We start from the raw sequence: 18,875 nt of genomic DNA, 5'->3' as shown, positions 1-18,875 counted from the left end.
CTACTGTACAGACTACGATCTCATTCTTGCTCATTCATTACAATCAGTGCACACTTGGCTTCACATTTCACTGTCTTTTGAGGAGAGTGTAGTGTGTAATTTTTGCGTGTCTAAATAATGAGGACACAATTAAGGGTTTTGTGCTTCATTACAGCTGTTGGCTTTGAATGAGTGTGTGTGTGTGTGTATGTGTGTGTTGAAGGGGGTGGTGGAGGGCGTCTAGCACATGTGAGCGGCTGTTGCTTGTTGTTCTCTCCCAGCTGGACGTTCGGCAAATGCATCAGGAGAACAGAGGTTGTGTGCAGACGACACACGGACCAACACCGACTGAAGACTAATGGGCTGACGAACCAACACAGAAACAATCCTTGGACACGTGTAGAGTAAGTATCAGTACTCTCATTGGTCTTTCCATCGCACTGAAATGGATAAAATGCTTTGTATCATGAATATTTTTCAGAAAATGCATCCATGCTGTTTTTTATTTAGTTTTACAAGACTACTTTCTACTTTTTTTAACTGATTGATGTGGTGCAGTGTGCTGTGTTTTTTCTTTAAATGATCCAGATTTAATTAGATGCAAATTCAGCTCTTGTCTAGTTGCTGAGGGGACTATATGTTGCACAACATGCTCTAAATGGAAACAAGCAGTAAATTTGTATTTCTTTGCTGTTTGCAGAGCTACATTCATTCAGTTCTAAAAATTTTAGGTGAAGGTACTTGCAGAAAAATGCAACAACAGATGAAACAACGAATCTTTAAAAAAAAAAAAAAATTATCATCATTACTATTTTTTAGTATTTTAGATATGGAAGAATTAGTGCAACATTTAAATGCAGCCATTATAATGCAGTAAATGCAGTGCACAGCAATGTTCTGAAAATGAGTAAAAATTCAAAGCAAAATAAATATAAAAAATGAAGCAATTAGCATTTGCTTTGATAAAATTAAAAGTTGACACCTGTTTCCAGCTAGCTACATTTCTCTAACTTCAGTTTTTCAGTTAAACGATACTGAAAGTTAATTTTTAATCGCTGTCTGTTTATTGTAACCACCTAAAGAACTGATGTGAAGTTTAACTTATTTGAAGCTGTCTTTGTGCCGATTACCTGCAACTTACCTGCACTTCCTTAATACCACCTTCAGAGACTTTAAACTGCCCTGAGACATTTCATTTTTCTGCATTGTTTTGACTAAATGTGATAAACACTTGGAGAACTTGGAGAAATGCATCAATATGCTTAAAATTAAGTTCTGTAGTACAAAAAGTACAAAACAGTGAAATGCAGCATGGTTATGATTTCATTCTTTGTAAGCAACATTTCCATTTATTGTCATATTGTCTTTATTATGGTAAATACTGAACGTGATGCAGGAATACAAGTCAGTCTGTGGGCTAAAAACATCTTAATGACATGCTAAACGGTGTAAATGATCTGCTGTGAGCGTTGTGAGTCAACAAATACACACCCCCGGGCTCTTAGCATCATGTTAGTGTAACCAGCCACTAGCCCCGCTGAGAAAATCAAGAAATTCACTGGTGCATGTGGTTCATCAGCGATGACTAATGCACCGTTGTCAGATACAGGTTTCATTCACAGGTGGAAGTTTAGTGTCACTTTTTCCACCATAATCTTTTAATTTATTTTACTAGCGTTAGTAAAAGTGCAACTGATGAAAATCAAATTGAATGAGATGATATTTTTTACTCAAGACCTCTGTATTACTAATGTGATGTAATTGTAGGTATGATTTTTGGCATTATAATGAAATATCTAATCTAATTTACGCTTAGGTGATGTAAGAATAAATCATATTGTTTATTAGATGTTCATTTCAAATAAACTCAAGTGTAAGATATGACTATCATGAAGCATTTTAGACCAGGAACTGCAACATCTAGAGTAAACAACAGTCTAGTCTGCTTTTTAATAATACTTTAATAATACTAAACTGATACAAAACATCTCTTTATGTTTTATTATGGTGTCTCTGTGGAACGTCCACATTCTTGCAATGCACACTGAGCCCTTTAACCTCCATCATAACCTTTTAATCATAAATGAGCCTCTTGAGATTTAAATATTTTTGGTATGTTTCCCTTCCATATCTCTAATATTTTCTAGTTCAGCATTGCATGAGTAAGATTTGTGTCACATTCAAAAAATAAATGTTCTGGCCTTACATGGTCACGTTGAGGATCATGAAAGCCTATATGATCAGACGGGCAGCTTTCCTTGCAGGGACCAATAACTGATCTTCACAGTACAAAGCTCCGCAGCCTCTTTTCATGTCACTTTCATTGAGTGGAGGGCCACAGTGCGAGCTCTATAAAGTGGCTGGGCCCATTCAAGGGACTAAAGAGGACAAAGCTGAGCTCACTGCGGTACCACAGACTCACAACCAAAATAGGAATGAAGCAAAAGGGGAAAGGGGAGGGGGGGACATTAAGAGCAAGAGAGAGAGAGAAAAAACGTGATGTAAAATTCAGCTGCTGAATACATTTGCTGTAAACTGATCAAAAGTGAATCGATGCAAACGGCACATTCACAGCTGTTTGTTGTGCAGAAATGACAGCTGTGGTATAGCATGTGGCGGTGCCGTCAGTGTCTCTGACACATTTTCTTACGTTTTTCAATCATGTGATAAATAATTCTGACCAGAATCTCTTTGATTGTTTCACCGTAGAGGTAGATATGTGTTGTTACTAGGACATGTGGCTTTAAATACAGTCATATTCACACTTTCCCAGCTGACACCATGGATGAAGCAGCTTGGTGGTTTCCTCACGCCTCCTGGGGAGCTCTGCAGTAGGATGCATGTCTGTGTTTCCATCTGGATGCTCCCACAGATGACTTCCCACCTCTGTTTACTAATCCTGTCCAGTTTGGCAGTCTCATCCCACCTGGGTGAGTGAAAGAAAGTCCATAATTTATGTCGTCTGATTGTCTCTGAAACCTCATATTCATACTTGTGTTTTCCAGGTTTGGAGGATGTGTTCTTCAGTCCCCAGGACCAGACTGTCAAAGATGGAGAGAGCGTTTTCTTCCAGTGTGTGTCGGGAGAAAGCTCTCCTCCTGCGAGCATCACCTGGCTCCAAGATGGGAAGGTGGTCACAAGAGGTAGACAGATTCAGGTAAGCACCGATGGACAACATCTTCATTTTCTTCGGGATGAATAAAGTTCTGGATTTTTTGGGATTCATTTAATGGACTTCAGCAGCTTCTTCTTTCCATCTTTGGGTCGGAGGACCATAAGACAACGCTTCATCCTGTAGGAAACAGTTTAGAGAGACTGAAACTTAACTTCCAGAGAAGAAGAGAGGATGAATGCAGCAGCATATAGCTAAAATGCGGCAGGTTGCAGGAAAAACAGCACAGACACATTGGTTCAGAGTATACGTACATATACCTGCAATTTCATTGAGTTCACAAGCTGAAAGAGCCTCATTAAGGCAAAGCTTGTGTGAAATCGAGCAGCATTTTACTCACATGGACACATTTCTTTATTAGGTGAATTCACTTAATAAGAAATGAGCTTTTCTTTTCTAATAAAGAAGATGTTCAGTAAAGCTTTATTTTACAGGTTCCTTATACTATACAGGTATTTAATAGATCATTTTTAGGATATTTTACAGAAAATGTGGCGCAATTTGGTACAAATTCTAAGAATTTTTCATTTTTTCTTATAATTTGAGCCAATTTGCACCACTCTGTCTGTAAAATAGAAATTGTGAAATACAAATTAACCATTAAATACCTGCAAATTACATTGAGAATTTCCTGCGCCTGCAAAATAAAGTGTTGCCAGATTTTCTTAAAGGCAATAGATCACAGTGTTTTTTGGGGACATAAAATTAACAGGATCCAAATATTACATATGGCGGAAAAGAAAGAATAAAATAAATCAGTGTTTTCTTGTTCAGGGTGAGTTTGGAGGTGGGAACCAGAGGAAGACATCAGGCACTCTGCATCTTTTCAACGTGACATTTGAGGACGACGGGATGTACATTTGTATCACACACAATTCTTTACTGAACATCAGCAAGAAGAGCAAGCCAGCTAAACTAACCGTGCAGGGTGAGTATACTTACATATTTCTGTTAACTCGTTATTTTAAATCCCCATATTTAGCTGTAAAACTTATTTGTAGTGTAGTTTAAAGTGTGTGTGTGTGTCCATCTGTCTTGCAGGGGTCCCTCGAAGCTTGCAGATCACGCAGGGCCCTGACAACATCACTGTCGCCATGGGAACCAAGGTCTCCATGCACTGCACTGTCCGTGGCTTCCCTGTTCCCATGGTGCACTGGTTCAAAGACGACGGCGTCCTGACCAACTGCTCTGCCTCGTTCAGCCTCCAGAACAATGGACAGCTGCTCACATTCAGGTCTGACACTGGACGGGACAAGAGGAATATTAATTCTTTATTGTTTTTTTGCTAAATTGAAATGATGAACCCAGAACTATGCACTAAAAATGCCCTTTATTCTGCACCGGGTTTGCTCAGGAATATGTTTAATATATATATATATGGTTACAATATGATGCTTTCAGTGTTTAAGATTTGCCTGTAAACAGCCTTGATTTTAAATTAATACAGAAGTTGTTATCCACATTTTCTGGAGCTTTGATGCTCTAGAGTTTGTGTTCTCCAGGAATGTGACCAAGGAGGACGAGGGCTTCTATCACTGCGAAGCATCCAACCAGAAAGAGACAGTCAAGTCGCAGCCGGCCTTCCTACTTCCAGCTGGTACTATACGCCAACATCAGCAGTAAATTAAGTTGTTTTGGAGCCACAAACCTACATTTAAGTGACACATGTTGTGTTTCCAGAGATGGACTGGAGTTTCATCCAGCAGCCCACAAACCTGACGGTCAAGAGAGGAGAGAACGTAACATTCACCTGCCGGCCTCCGTACAGCCGACCCACAGCTCAGGTGTCCTGGTTCAAAAACAACAAACTTCTTACCCCGACAGCTCATATAAATGTCCTGCCCGGTGGAGACCTCTTCTTCCACAGGTGTGTGTTTGTGTTTGTGTTTTGCACTTACCTATGTGACCACCAGCACACTTATTAGAGCACCTGAATTTAATGATTGAGACCATAATGACTCCTTGAAAAAGTTATTGACTCAGTATTTCTATTTCACTTCCTGCTCTACAGAAATTACCCAGATGAAAACATACTGTGTACACTCTATGGGCCCAATGCACCCATAGCGTATGCTCGCTAGAGACTTCTGCCGGCTAAGATGGCTAACTTCCAGTTTAGCCCTCTGGCTACCTTGAATGGGGATAAAACAATTCAACTGTGCGGCTCTTCTAGACTTTCCAAATGTTATCAGATCGAATGGATCAAATTCTGATAGTGAAACGAGTCATTTTGTGTGTGTTGTGACACTCAAAAAAATGTATCCACAGTTTTACAGCCGCTTCTTTTTTCATGATTGTGTGTGGGAAAAATGATTTTGGGCCCCTGTCGGTCCTCGAAGTTGTAATTCCACAGTTTGGCCATTATGTCAAATCGGCTTCAAAGCTTGACACACTTCCTGGGGACTTGGTTTACATCATGGATGTATAATAAGAGCTGGATACCGGACTAAAAATGGCACCCATGCAGTCCTATAGGAACTGCTCGGCTGGTGCATACGCCAAAAAAAGTTTCTTGCTTCCGCATTGTGCGGCCCACCGAATATGCGCAGTAGTGTTTCCCCCACTGGCTTCACCCGTGAGTTCCCGCTCAGCCCATAGACTTTACATTGTGATGACGTCACGGATTTTTAAATCACTTTTCTCGGCTCGAGGAAAGTTTAACAAATATAAAACCTCCATGGATCAAAACCTCATAATAGAAAGAGTCATAATTGACATTGTTGCAGTTCGACGTGTCCTGTCAACAGTTTTACAGACGTCTCTTTGACAATGGTGGTCTATGGGGAAAATGCTTTTTGGGCCGCTGGGGGATTTTTATTGCAATACCGCGAGTGGCCACTGGGAAAAATTGGCTGCAAGGCTCAGCAGCAGCTCTTATTATACATCCATGGTTTACATCCACGTTTACTAGCTTGCAGTCTTCTTCTTGTCTGCCTTTGCAGGTGTTTTGCTAGGTTTCATTGTGCATTACTGCCACCAAGTGTTGATTAGTGGAATTGGTAGCAGGAATGTGAATTGTGCCCATGTGCATGTGTGATACAACCAAAACGTGAGGCCCACTTGTAAAAACATTGTTCCATAGTACTATTAGTGGTCAAAAACTCCACAGGTACCTTAAATAGCTTAGTGGATATACCCACATACATAAATGATTCTATTAACTTTAATAGTTAACTTAAATAATTAACTTTTATCTTTATTAAAACTGCCAGTAATTTAAGAGCATACATACAGTACATACATAGAAAGGATTTTAAAAGTTTCTACAAGCGGCTTACAAACATGTTCAAGTGTGTGTTTTGTGTTCTCTGCAGCGTGCAGGAGTTCGACAGTGGAAACTACTTCTGCAGGGCCTCCAACATCCACCTTCAAAGATTTCTCACATCTAGAAGAGCAGCTCTGAGTGTGCTAGGTACGCCATTACAACAGACCTCCCACACTGTGCCATTAATCAATCAAACTGGTGATTTCCGAACAGTCCTTCTGAGTGTTTCCGCCTTCCTTGCAGCCCCTCCATCAGTCAAACTGTGGCCTCAGGTGGTGACGGTGCCAGTGGGTGCCCGGGTGGTGCTGGAGTGTCAGGTGTCAGGTCACCCTTTACCCTCCATCAGATGGGTCAAGAGAGGTCAATCAAAGCAGACTGGAGGCAAGATCATTTTGGGGTAAGTTCTCATACAACGCATTTAAAATGAGGGATTGCCTTTGTGAAGAGTTATTGAAATCAAATGACAATATTTTTCAGCGTGTAACTCCTTTTCTCACTAACATAAACAACAGGACATCTGGTTTATAACATATGACCAACATATGATACATATGACCCAACAGATTGAGAAACGCCACCCTCTTCATCCAGTCCGCCCGGAACTACGATGAGGGCGAGTATGTGTGCGAGGCCTCCAACACGCTGGGCCAAAGCCGCGGCACAGCCATGCTGAGAGTTGCTGGTAACTTTTACACCAACATACCATGAAAGGGCCAAAAAAAATCCCACACATTTTTGATCACCTGTACTCACTTTATTAACGACGTCTCGGTCCTTAGACCTTCATCAGGTAAGATTCATATAAACAAAGAGCACCAGTACCTTATACTGTATGTAAAAAAACAAAATGTAATGAGCTCTTCCAGTTGAAAAACATAGATTCTAAGTCTAATCAAAAGGTATGTAAATATATATAATTCAAAAGGATTTTAAGTAAGGTGTTTATGATACGATGCACCTGCCCAAATTTGTAGTACTTGACACCAACATATTCTAAAATAAATTATAAATCACCACCAATTCCTCACCTCGGTGGTTGCTACCTTAGTGGACTTCAGTCAAGTCAGGACCAGGTGCATGAAATGAGTGTTTTGATACTTGGCTGGGACATAAAGAAAAGCACTTCAGAAGCATGTTTTGTGTGATAACGCATCTAATAGGCTTGTTTAACAGTACTGTAGGTCTATGACACCTGAGGTGGACGCACCATTACAGTTTGGGTCAATATAGTACCAACACAATACTGGGTTAATGTTACCCAGAATGGCACTCAAGACAAGATATAGGGCTGCAAGAGGTTGTTTTGACCCAGTTATAGTGTTATTTCTTTACTTTACTGTTGGGTTATTAACCCAAACTAAAGCTTGTTATAATCGACTCTACTCCCCTTAAACTTATATGTCACAGTTTGTTACTGATTGTTATTAACTTGTGTATCTTTTGAATGTCATATGCACATCGTTTTGTACAAGAAATAATACATTTGAGACCATTTTTAGCTAAACCTTGTTGTGTGTAACACTGGGTCAAAATAACAGATTGTCACTGAAGTTAACCCAATGTTGTATTGGTGCTATATTGACCCAAAGGGTAAAATTTGAATCCATGATTTTTAGTGCGAAGTAAACAAATGATTCCCATTCAAATTTCAGCCCACGTGGCCGGTAGGCTATTCTTCTATAAACCACAGTACCATATACTGTAGTATAACCAAGAAGTTAGAACTGGAGTTGTATATGCATGCAATACCATATACATATTTTATGATTCAAATATAAAGCTGTGTTGTTGTTTTTTGTTGTTTTTTTGCTCATTTTGATGTAGTAGCATGTAAGACATTTTGAAAACAGTGTCAACAGTGTCTCTCCCGCAGTTTTTAGGAGGGACAGATATGTCAACTGCTTTGCATTTGTCCAGATTATACAAGAGATACAGTTTACATAACAACACTATGAACATGTCATGCACAGAAAAATAAAATGCATTTGCATTTTGTGCATGAAATGGTGAGTGGCAAATTTCATTTCCTGGAGCGAAAAGTTTGCCAAGTATCATAATGTGGCCTTCTGTTCCAAGTGTTACACAATATTACATCAATGTGAAAACATTCTGCTGCATCTTGATCTTGATTCTGGCCCTGGACCTTTCATCCATGTTTTAACCCTCTCTCTATCTGTCTGCACTTAAAATGATTAAATAAAGGCAAAAAAAAGATCTTGAAAAACATTTAATCCACATTAATTTTAACATGCAGAGTGTGAATCATTTTTTCTCTTCCCTCCTCCCAGTGAGCCCCATCATAGTGACCTCTGCAGGTCAAGTGAGCTGCAGGATTGGGGCTTCTGCAGTCCTTCCCTGCGAGGCTATAGGGATTCTGCCCATCACATATACCTGGACCTGGGGTAGAGCAGGGACAAACTCCCTCATCAGTCCAACTGAGGACAGGCACATTGACGGTGAGTCCCTCAAAGCAGGACTGGAGCATTTTTGCTGTCTTTCAATTTATGGATCCCACATTTTCATCTGAAGTTGATTTCAGCCGCAAACATGAATTAATCATCCTCAGAAAAGGTGGAAAGGCAACTGAAAACTACCTATACTTACCCCGGCTGTGAATACGTGTCTGCTCTCTGTAATATTGTTTTGTCATCTTACTGCTGTGTAGAAGCTGGAGCTCTGCGTATCTCCAGAGTGCAGTGGTCTGACGCAGGGGAATACTACTGTACTGCTGAGAACCGAGCTGGACGACATCAGAGACGCACAATACTCACTGTCACAGGTATGCTGACGTCAACTCACCATTTCACTCCTGTACTGGCAGATACAGCACTGATATTACTAAAAACATGCTGTGTTATGATGATGGTATATTCAGAGTGGGCGTTTATGTGTGTGTGCTGTCACTACATGGGGGTCTCATCAATGATCTACGATAACACACAAACAAATGTGTGCAATTAAAATATCTAAATAGCTGAAAAGATGCTTCCTTGACAGCTTTTGCACAAGTTTCTCTTCTTGCTGATTCTCTTTCATGCGTTCCTCTGACCTAAGCTGAAGATCACCCAATTGATAGAGGCAAGCAGACAAGACTGGTATTGTCTGCTGTGAGTAATGACAATGAAAATCTCTGCTTGTGCTAACTTGTGTGGTGACACTGTTTTTGCTCCAAAATCAGAGTGCAGGCTCTATATTTGCTTTCCATGTGTGGTCTTGGTCCAGAAGCTGTGATTTATTCTTAAATGTGTGTCCTCTTTAAAGCTGTACATGTGGTGACTTGCCATTGTCAGTAGGTAATGTCACTCCTCTTGTGGCTTATAACTTGGTAATTACTTGTTTTGTGGCAATGTTCATTTATAATTGTGTCGCTTTTTTTCCCTTCATGCTTTTATGCCCTGAATCTTTTTTGTTTATTATAATATTTTACAGAGCACCAACACTAGCAAAGAGCTGCCAATTTCCCCTTCGAGTGTAGCTGAGCAACACGCTAAGATAACAAATCCTCCACATGTACAGGCGCAGCATAAGGAGACCAAATGTACGTGCTTGAACCACAAAATTAATTGTGCTACATATCAATGAAAACAATGCATTAACTGACTTTTTTCACTCATTTCAGGCTCCTCATCACACTGCAATGCTACAACAAACAGAGCTATTGCTTCTTCTACATTTTCAAGAGGAGCAGTGGCTCAATTGAAGATGCCACAACGGTCACTGGACCCTGTCTCACATCTGACGACCAATCCAATCCAGCCTTTAGTCACACAGATGCAGCCTCCTATGTTGCCACCTCCTCCACATCCAAACTTCCAGTCTGTGGACCTCCACACCCAACTGCCAGGGATTAGTGATCCTCTTTCAGTTTTAAATACTGAACCGACAATAACACAGAGCCAGACATCAGTAGTCACTGGTGAGGGTTTGTTTACAAGGCTCAAGTACCTACCATCTGCAAGTCAAACTCATTTGACAGGAACGTCATCACGTTCACAATTTCAGCATCAAGTCAGTGAAGGATTGTCGACAGAGCCTGATTCTCAGGGCTCTAACATTCAACAACGTTCAGTCACTGTGTCCTCTTTGTCACAAGCTGAGATGCAACAATCTGAAACTGAGCCTCACCAGCTGATTACGAAAAGTCCATTCTCTCAGATCTACCATGAGCCAACCTCAACCCAGATTACTCAAACCAAGCTGGTTCAAGCAGGTCAACCTCTACATCGGAGAACACATCGGCCACCTTCACCAACCCTCTCACAAATATCCCAAACGTATCCTCAACAATCTTTTACCCAAAGTCTTTATCCAAAGTTCCATTTTGAGCATCATCTGCCATCCACACAACCTCCACCTTCATCAATCACCAAGCCGCAAGAATCCCAAACTCACGGTCAACCTTCACCCATGCTGCCAAAACCAGCCTCAACCATATCTACACCTCCTCAAACCCAACCTCAATCATCTCCAACGCCTCATCCACTGCTTCACTCGCAACCTCCTCAACCACAAACTGAATCTTTTCCAATCCAACACAAAAACCCTCCTAAAATCCAGCCTTCAATCTCAACCACCCATCCTCATGATCACATATCTGATCCTTCACAACTGGACCCTGAGATTCCCGTTGTCCATCAGGTGAGCTTGTCCGATCAGGTACAACTAAATGTTAGCCAGCAAGGTCACCCAGTTCAGTCAGCCAAATCAGCCAATGACACAGAGCTTACAGAGTGGCTGAAGAGGAACACCTCCCAATCACCTATGACCAGCGATGATCCCAGGTAGGTTAAATAAAAAGATGGTTCCGTTTTGATCAGTGCATCAATAGAGAAAACTGCAGCATTTCACTTTTGTTTGTCTTTTATACTCCAGAGTGACACAGCAGTCTCCATCATGGCTGCCAGTGCTGGAAAAACATGACATCCCCATTGTGGTGGGAGTGGGTGTCTCACTGGCCTTCATCTTCATCACCGTTACCTTCTACTCAGTGGTCCAGAAGAATGAACCTGCACCAACAAGCCGAGCGGGTCAGATATCATGTCAGCACGCCTATTTCAAACTCTGAGCATATTAAAAAAAGCTTTAAACCTCATCACATGTGTCCGTTAAATATAAAGCTACAGCCAGCAACTGGTTAGCTTAGCACAAAGAAATTTTACATTTTGTCATTTGGCAGATACTTTTATCAAAATCGACTTACAATCAAGGCAATAAAATCAAGCTTTAGAGGACAGAGCTGTGGTACAAATTCTCAAGTAGCAGACCAGGTGCAAGTGCAATGAGAGAGAGCGCTAGACTGAAGGTTTTTTGTTGTTGTTTCTTTTTTGTTTGTTTTTTAAAAATAATTATTAAAGTAAGAAACAACTGGAAGTAGACAAGTGCATTAGAAATACCATAAACAACAAGAAGGTAGTGCAACCATCAACAAAGCGCTAAAAGGTTAAAGGGGTTCAAGTGTTGAGGTGTTCATAGAAGAGCTTTTCAGGCGTTTCTTGAATGCACCAAATGAGTCAGCAGACTGTATGGCGCTGGGTAGTTCATTCACCCACCATCACAAAACCACAAACGATGAGTAAGACTAGAAGCTGTTGGAAACAGCTGGCCTGATTCTGTCTAAAGATAACAAAACCTTCCTGCCACCTACAAACCTCACTAATTAGCATGTTGTGTCTCATTTGTTTAACCCGTATAACAACCAAATTGTAAAAACAAGAGTTAGCTGTTGCCAGACCAGTTCTTGCATCTGAATAGGTGCCAAACAACCAGCAGTGACCAGTCCACCAAACAAACAGTGCCAGACTATTTCTTGGCTGAATTAGTGAGCTGTAGAGGTGCTGGTAGGTCGATTTTGTTACCATTGGACAGTGCCTGGCTAGCTTTTCCTCCCTGTTTCCAGTCTTTGTGCTGAGCTAAATAGCTGCTTGCAGTAGCTTCATATTTAACGCCCAGATAGCCCATGAGAGTGGTATTAAGGACATTTACCAAAATGTTTAAGTATTTCTTTAAAGCAAACTTAAAATGTTTTTAACAGCTCAGAGGAATCTAGGTGTCCCCATACGACACGCTGATCGTCGAGCTGCAGGACGAACCTATGAAAACAGGTGAATTTGCTATTATGCAGTACAAAAAACTGCAATTTTTCTTTCTAAAAGATGCATAAAACTAGAGTGTTGTGTCTCTCTTACAGAGCTTTTGAAGATGATGACTGTGTGGCAGTGATTGAGCAGAGCCCCAACACGTCAGACACCTGTGCCAGACCTCCAGGGCCGAGCCTGGTCACGGTGCAGATGGAGCCCACATCTGAGAACCTACAAGAAGAAACCCCTCCCGCTCTGGACAACCACTCAGTCACTGTGGAGACTTATCCTGAGCCCATTCTTGACACAAAGGTTTGATGACACAGAAATACATGAATGTGACAGGGTGAAAATTTTGGTCATAAATAAACAGATGCACCGATAGCACAGAAAGGACGGTGCAGTTTTCCCCACTTTCTGTGAAAGTTAAAAATGTGAAATCCCATAAGTAATGATCACCAATAATAATTACTTTTAGCCATGTTAGCAGTGTGTTAAGAAAGAATAAGAAAACAATATTGTTTCCCAACACTCTTTTTAGTTTAATCCTCCATGAAGCCTACTGTGCACACTGTGTACCTAATATCCTGTTTTTGTTAACATCTATATTTGTAGTCTCTAGATTAAACATTTTTAGTGACTTCAGTGATCCTCACACTTTTTATCTTGCACCTAACCCTGCAGGTCAAAATTTCCACTTGTCCAACACGTTAATTCATAACGAGATACCTCATCAACAAATTTATCATCAGTTGTACTTTGAACTGTGAAAGTACCATTGTGTTTACACTGAAAACAATGCAGGTGGTAGCGCTGTCTGAAAGCATCTTTAATGCTAATACAGCATACTTACAAGCTAAGGCTAGTATGTAAACATATGTAACATGCTATGCTAATGTGCTAAACATTAACTAGGCATGTAATGCTTACATATAACAGTTAAGCGTGAGTGAAGTTGGTTCACATTTTTGTCCAAGTGTAATATGAGGCTTCAGTTCAGACTTTCTGCTTTACAGACTGTGTTTGCTTACTGAGATGCAGCAAAGAGACAATAAGTGTGTCTTCAAACCTACAGTTTGTTTGCTGTGATCCGAATCAGTGGGTGAGTTGTAAACTTGTTGCGTTTTCCTGTTGGTTTGGTTTCTTTTCACACAGAGAAAAATCCAAGCAAACCAAAATACAACACTACAAGCCACATGAGAACATTTGGTTAGATGTGTCTGAGGCGAGAGCAAGGACATAAACAAGGTTGGACCTCAAATCATTTTCTGGCTAGCTGCTAGCAACTGTTGATTTTGCTTGTCTGCATCCTTATATGCAAAGTGTACCTGGCTACAGGAGTTGTTTAGCTCAAACTTGTAAACTTTGCCTCATAGTTGGGTCACATCACATGCCCACCACAAACTAACTGCTCCAGAGTTCATTTGGGACTGGACCGAGACCACATCCTCAAAAGGTCTCGGTACCGTTGTTTTGGTCAGCACCTGAGTATGATTGCTATGTTCATATCTGCCCAAACAAATTGCATGAAGGTGGAAAACGAACCAGTGTTTGATTCAACCGGACTAAAAAGTGCAGATCTCAAAGACAATCTAAAACTAAAAGGGAATTTGGTGCTAAAAAGACAAAAGATATTTACTTGATTTTTCTAACTCAGACTGCTGAAGCCTCATATTAGCTTTTGCTGAACTTGGACTGAATCACTTACATTGAAAATGCTCTAAATGAGGATATCTTTGCAGCCAGTATGAACACATGAAACAATCACAGCACACATAAAATCTTCCAGTGTACATATGGTGCAAACCTCATGGTGTCATCCACCACCCTACAGGCTTGGTACTCTTAATTTTATCCAGGCTATGATTAAGGACTGCATTCTTAACTATTTCAGATTGATCCGTCTCTGGAGGAGGAGAAGGGCTGCAGTCTATCGCAGCCCAGCATCCAGCTGCAGTGTGCTGAGGACTGCGTCAGTAATGGAGGAGACAACCACAGCCCATGCCAGGATGCTTTGCCTCCTCCGTCGTCCTTGCCCTCCCGTTCACCTTCCCCATCTCCGCCATCCAGACGTGAGGAGAGCCTGCGCTCCTCGGTAACCCTGCAAAGTGCTGAGCCATTTGTAGCACCCATCCAACACAGCCTCAGCATCTCACATGGCAACCCTCCCCTGCTACTCTCTCACCACGTCTCCTTGGGCCTCACTACAGTTGCAGTGGATGTGCATTTTTACCCAGCGGCCACTGCTTCAATGGCAGTAGGCACTAGCACTCATATCAGTTCAGTCTCTAATTCCACTTCAGTGGCTGCACCTCTGTTTAGTCCCCCATTAGCTAACAGTCAGGAGAATGACCAGTCGACTGCCAGATTGCATCAGTGTAAGTAGCTACAGAGCAAAGGTCACGTTAATTACACTTTGGTCTTACGAATATTCACCCAGTCTCCCAATCACTTTTTCTGAAGCCTGAACACCAGCTATCTGCTATCGTGCATTTCCTATTTCCTATGAAATCTCCAGTTGGCTCAGGTGGACTTGTATAGAAACACTGCAGCACTGTGTTTGAATAATGAAGTTATTATTTAAGTGTGTTTCAGCGCCATGATTAGTACATTATCACACAACCAGACTAGAAAGCAAGCAAGCAAAGTTTATTTATATAGCACCTTTCACAGAAATAAATAAAGACACCAGATAAAATATACACGGGGAACAGACATAAGAGACAAATTAAAACATAAAATACCACATGCCTGAATGCCTATCTGAACATATGGTTTTTTAGCTGCTTTTCAAAAAGGGTTTACACCCTCAGTGTTTGCGGGTCAAATTTGATTCGTGTCTGAATTCTTTCAATTATGAATTGAATGGGACAAGAGTGGACAATGGATGGCTTTGAGGAACCACTAGTGAGTGGACTGGACAAGGGTGAGATGTTTGCCCTAAAATGTACAACCTTGTCTATAAAATATTTAAGAAAGTTATTGCAGCCACTGTTTGAGAAGATTGGCAGGTTAGAGGTGTTGGGAGAGACAATATAGTTTACAGTGTCAAACAGGACTTAAGGGGTTTCTCTTGCTAGAAGAAATTCAATTAGAGAAGTTCTCTCAGCGGCTTTCAACAAGCGCTCAGTCTTTCGTCCGGATAGTTTCATTTATCCATGGGGATGGATTTTTGGAGATCTTTCTAAGTTTCAGAGGAGCCAATTTATCTAACACAGAGGAGCAGTGAGTATTAAATGATTGGACTAAAGTGCCCACGTTCTTATCTTTTAAAACAAACAAATTGCTGTCAAACACCATAGAAAAATTGACAGCCGCAGCCTCATTTATGATACGGGTGCGTCTCATATGGCAAGAAGGCTGAGACTCAGATGTAAAGCAAATGTCAAATAGAATACATTTATGGTCACCGACACATAAATCCTTAGAGCCAACAAATTTAATATCTATACCATGTGTAAAAACACAAACTGTACAAACAAACTGACTACAAACTGTAGCGTTGCTTTTATCAGAACCATGACATCACAACCTTTTTTGGGACCAGTGGGGGCTAAATTCATTGAACGTAAGGCTAATGTGAACGTACCTCAAGCTTTTCATCAAAGAAATCCTCATACAATCAACCTGACAGTTTATAGCAACTGTAAATGCTTTTTCAGACCACTATGTCCAGGATGAGGAACATGCGCGTTGTGAATTGGTATTTTTAAAGAAATAGTTCAGCATTTTGGGAAACTTAATTGCTTTTTTGTTGTGGGTTGGATGACAACATTGAAAGTATGGGGTTAGCTTAGCGTAGCATTATAGCAAATATGTTTTGCTAGAAACGTAATGCTGGCTGAATAATGCCAACATAATTAGAACATAATGAGAGAACACATTTGGCAAGTTTAAAAAATGTTGATACTGAACATATGATACAGTGTACCTAGTTGTTTTTTTCCCACCAAAATATCGTACAATACCCCTCAATAAAAACTACATTATGAGACTTTTTATGGTTATGTTTAGACACCAGCAGCACTTGGTTATAGTTAGGGAAAGATTGCGGTCTTGGTTTAATACAGACAAAAATGTCTGCCATGATTTTAAACAAAATGAAGATCTTTCACTTAGTTACATACTGAAAACAACATGACAGCAGTACTGATCTTCTCATCTAACTCTTGGCAATAAAGCGGATGACCGTATTTCTCAAAAAGTCAAACTTTGGGACTAACATCCAGTTGTAGCATCCACATTTTTTGCAAATTTGTGTTTTATAGCTTTAGAGCAGCACTTTCTCTATTACTGCCTGCACTGGTTACAGTAATTACTGTCATGTAACATGTTTGACTGTATAGTCAAGGCTACTTCTGAATACAACTACAGCTTTATCTTGTAATAGTCTTGCTTTCTTTCTTTATTTTACTACCGAAAATGTCGATTTGTAGTACTAATTTAATTATTATTTATGTAAGTCTTATGTTTCACTCTGATTCATATTGTTTAATCGGTTATGGGTTATTTCAAGTAAATTAAGACTTAAGTGTGTTGTACAGTATTGACTTCTTTAGTGAAACAGCCAAGGATACATTACTCTGTCAGAAAATATTGCAAATTTTGTGAGTGTACACAACTTGTTTCAGTGTTTGAGTCCCGCTCGTTCTCTTATATAAAGCTACTTGACTGTTAAACATTTTTTTAAACCAAAGGAAGGTAAGTGGGGCTGTATTAATAAACATTTAGAAATACAACCAAAGTCCTCGTTGATGTTCTTTGCATGTGGTCCTTTGAGTCAGACATCCTTCAACCAAAATAAAGGGGGAAAGGCTATTTACTGCATTTATATGTATATCAGATAGTTTGATGAAATTGGTTATTGTGCTTTTCGTAAAATTTCAAAATTTTGAAGTGGTTTAATGGACAGATTATTAAATTTTCTATCTTAGCTACCACTGCCCTGCATTATATTTCATTGATGTTCAATTATAAGGTGTTTTTAGGAGAATATTGACTATCAGTGATAAAATGATAAAAAAAAAAAAAAAGATTTTAAATAATTCTTTCAAAGCATGAATATTCAGAAGCAATTTTTTAAGCCACCGAGGAGTGACTGCAGTCTTCAAAAACAGCAACTTCCAGCAACAACATAATGGGTCTATGTCACCTGAGAGGTAAAACCCAGGGCAAAAAAACACAAGAACAACAACAACAACAATAACAACAACAAAAACCCTTAAAGTTACTTGTAAAAATGAATGAAGGCAATTCAGATAAGTTTATTTCACACCGTAAGATGACACCATTTGGAGAGATTTTTGTGGGTAAAACAAACAGACTTTCACGTTCATTTTCACCCCAAACATGAATTTCTCTTTAAAATCAAGTAGTCTGTTGCATAAATTACTTTATCCATTTCCATTCCATTGCTATTTCATATGAAAATTAATTGCTAAATATATCACAAAGAAACGAAAAAAAAGTACTTTTCATTGTGTCCAGTTTATACTGTCTTTGCCCCACACAAGCATGAAATTTAACTTTACAATTATCAATACACATACAAGCAGTCTATAAATCCCATAAAATGTACATTTACATGCATTCTTACTAAACCAGCAGCTCCCATAGTGGCAGCCGTTTACAGATGGTTCTTTAAGTTAAATATTCTCTCCTAATGTGATCCTCAAAGTCCAAACTTTCTAACCAACTTGTTGTTGTTTTGAAAGTCAACACATGTTCATAGTTCAGGAAGTACTTCTGTACTGCTGCCAGTCAGAATTTAAAGTGTAATTTTCTGTGCTTGTTCTGTGACAATGGAGGTTGAGGGCTGCGATCAATCAATTCTCAATTCTCCCAGCCTCTTTAGTTCAAATGGCCACTATAGTGTGTTTTAAAAATTGATTGTACACAATATATCATTTATATACAGTCAATAGTTTTGAGTCAATCTGTAAATGGTGATGCAACACAAGCTGAACAACGTTCATAACACTGCTGAGTGAAGAAGTGACAGCAGACGACACTGACAGAGATGCAACCATCTTAAGACTTTAACCCATAGAGGGCAGTATAACACTTTCTGCAAGTAAAGACAGTGTTGCAATCACAAATTGTATATCATATTGTAAAAATAAATCCAGCCCTAGTGTAAAACAAATCTTCCACTTACCAGTGTGACAATGCTTTTCGCCACAAAGGTATTTACATTTACATTTATCATTACATATTATTAGTATATAGTATTAGTATTAGTATACCTACTGGACACAAAATGCTCTTGTGTCTCCAAAGTGGTACCAGCTACTGTTTTTTAATTAGAACTGGACTTTTTCAAACAATTTGTCTGACTAATTTATCAGTAATGCAACAATAATTCAGTGTTTATCCATTGTAA

The 18,875-nt window shown here is 39.8% G+C and overlaps 1 protein-coding gene across 1 annotated transcript; it reads left to right on the top strand.

Moving 5' to 3' along the window:
* The first annotated feature begins 118 nt into the window (after positions 1 to 118).
* On the top strand, positions 119 to 10,216 carry LOC122971058 (roundabout homolog 3). Its single transcript, XM_044337505.1, has 14 exons — positions 119 to 383; positions 2,753 to 2,909; positions 2,985 to 3,136; positions 3,926 to 4,079; positions 4,193 to 4,385; positions 4,654 to 4,748; positions 4,832 to 5,018; positions 6,466 to 6,563; positions 6,660 to 6,813; positions 6,980 to 7,098; positions 8,705 to 8,872; positions 9,082 to 9,195; positions 9,846 to 9,954; positions 10,036 to 10,216. The coding sequence occupies exons 2-13, from the start codon at positions 2,765 to 2,767 to the stop codon at positions 9,857 to 9,859; spliced, it is 1,593 nt and encodes a 530-aa protein (XP_044193440.1). The 5' UTR covers positions 119 to 383; positions 2,753 to 2,764; the 3' UTR covers positions 9,860 to 9,954; positions 10,036 to 10,216.
* Positions 10,217 to 18,875: the final 8,659 nt, after the last annotated feature.

Source organism: Thunnus albacares, chromosome 2 (genome assembly GCF_914725855.1).
Source record: "Thunnus albacares chromosome 2, fThuAlb1.1, whole genome shotgun sequence".
Lineage (NCBI taxonomy): Eukaryota > Metazoa > Chordata > Actinopteri > Scombriformes > Scombridae > Thunnus > Thunnus albacares.
This window is presented reverse-complemented; position numbering and strand designations above follow the sequence as displayed.

What these genes read in the sequence shown, in the direction of transcription:
- LOC122971058 (XM_044337505.1), top strand. Translation starts at nt 2,765, where the DNA reads ATGAAGCAGCTTGGTGGTTTCCTCACGCCTCCTGGGGAGCTCTGCAGT. An exon ending in GGCCTTCCTACTTCCAGCTG is followed by an intron (nt 4,749 to 4,831) that starts GTACTATACGCC and finishes TTGTGTTTCCAG; the next exon opens with AGATGGACTGGAGTTTCATC. An exon ending in AGCCATGCTGAGAGTTGCTG is followed by an intron (nt 7,099 to 8,704) that starts GTAACTTTTACA and finishes CCCTCCTCCCAG; the next exon opens with TGAGCCCCATCATAGTGACC.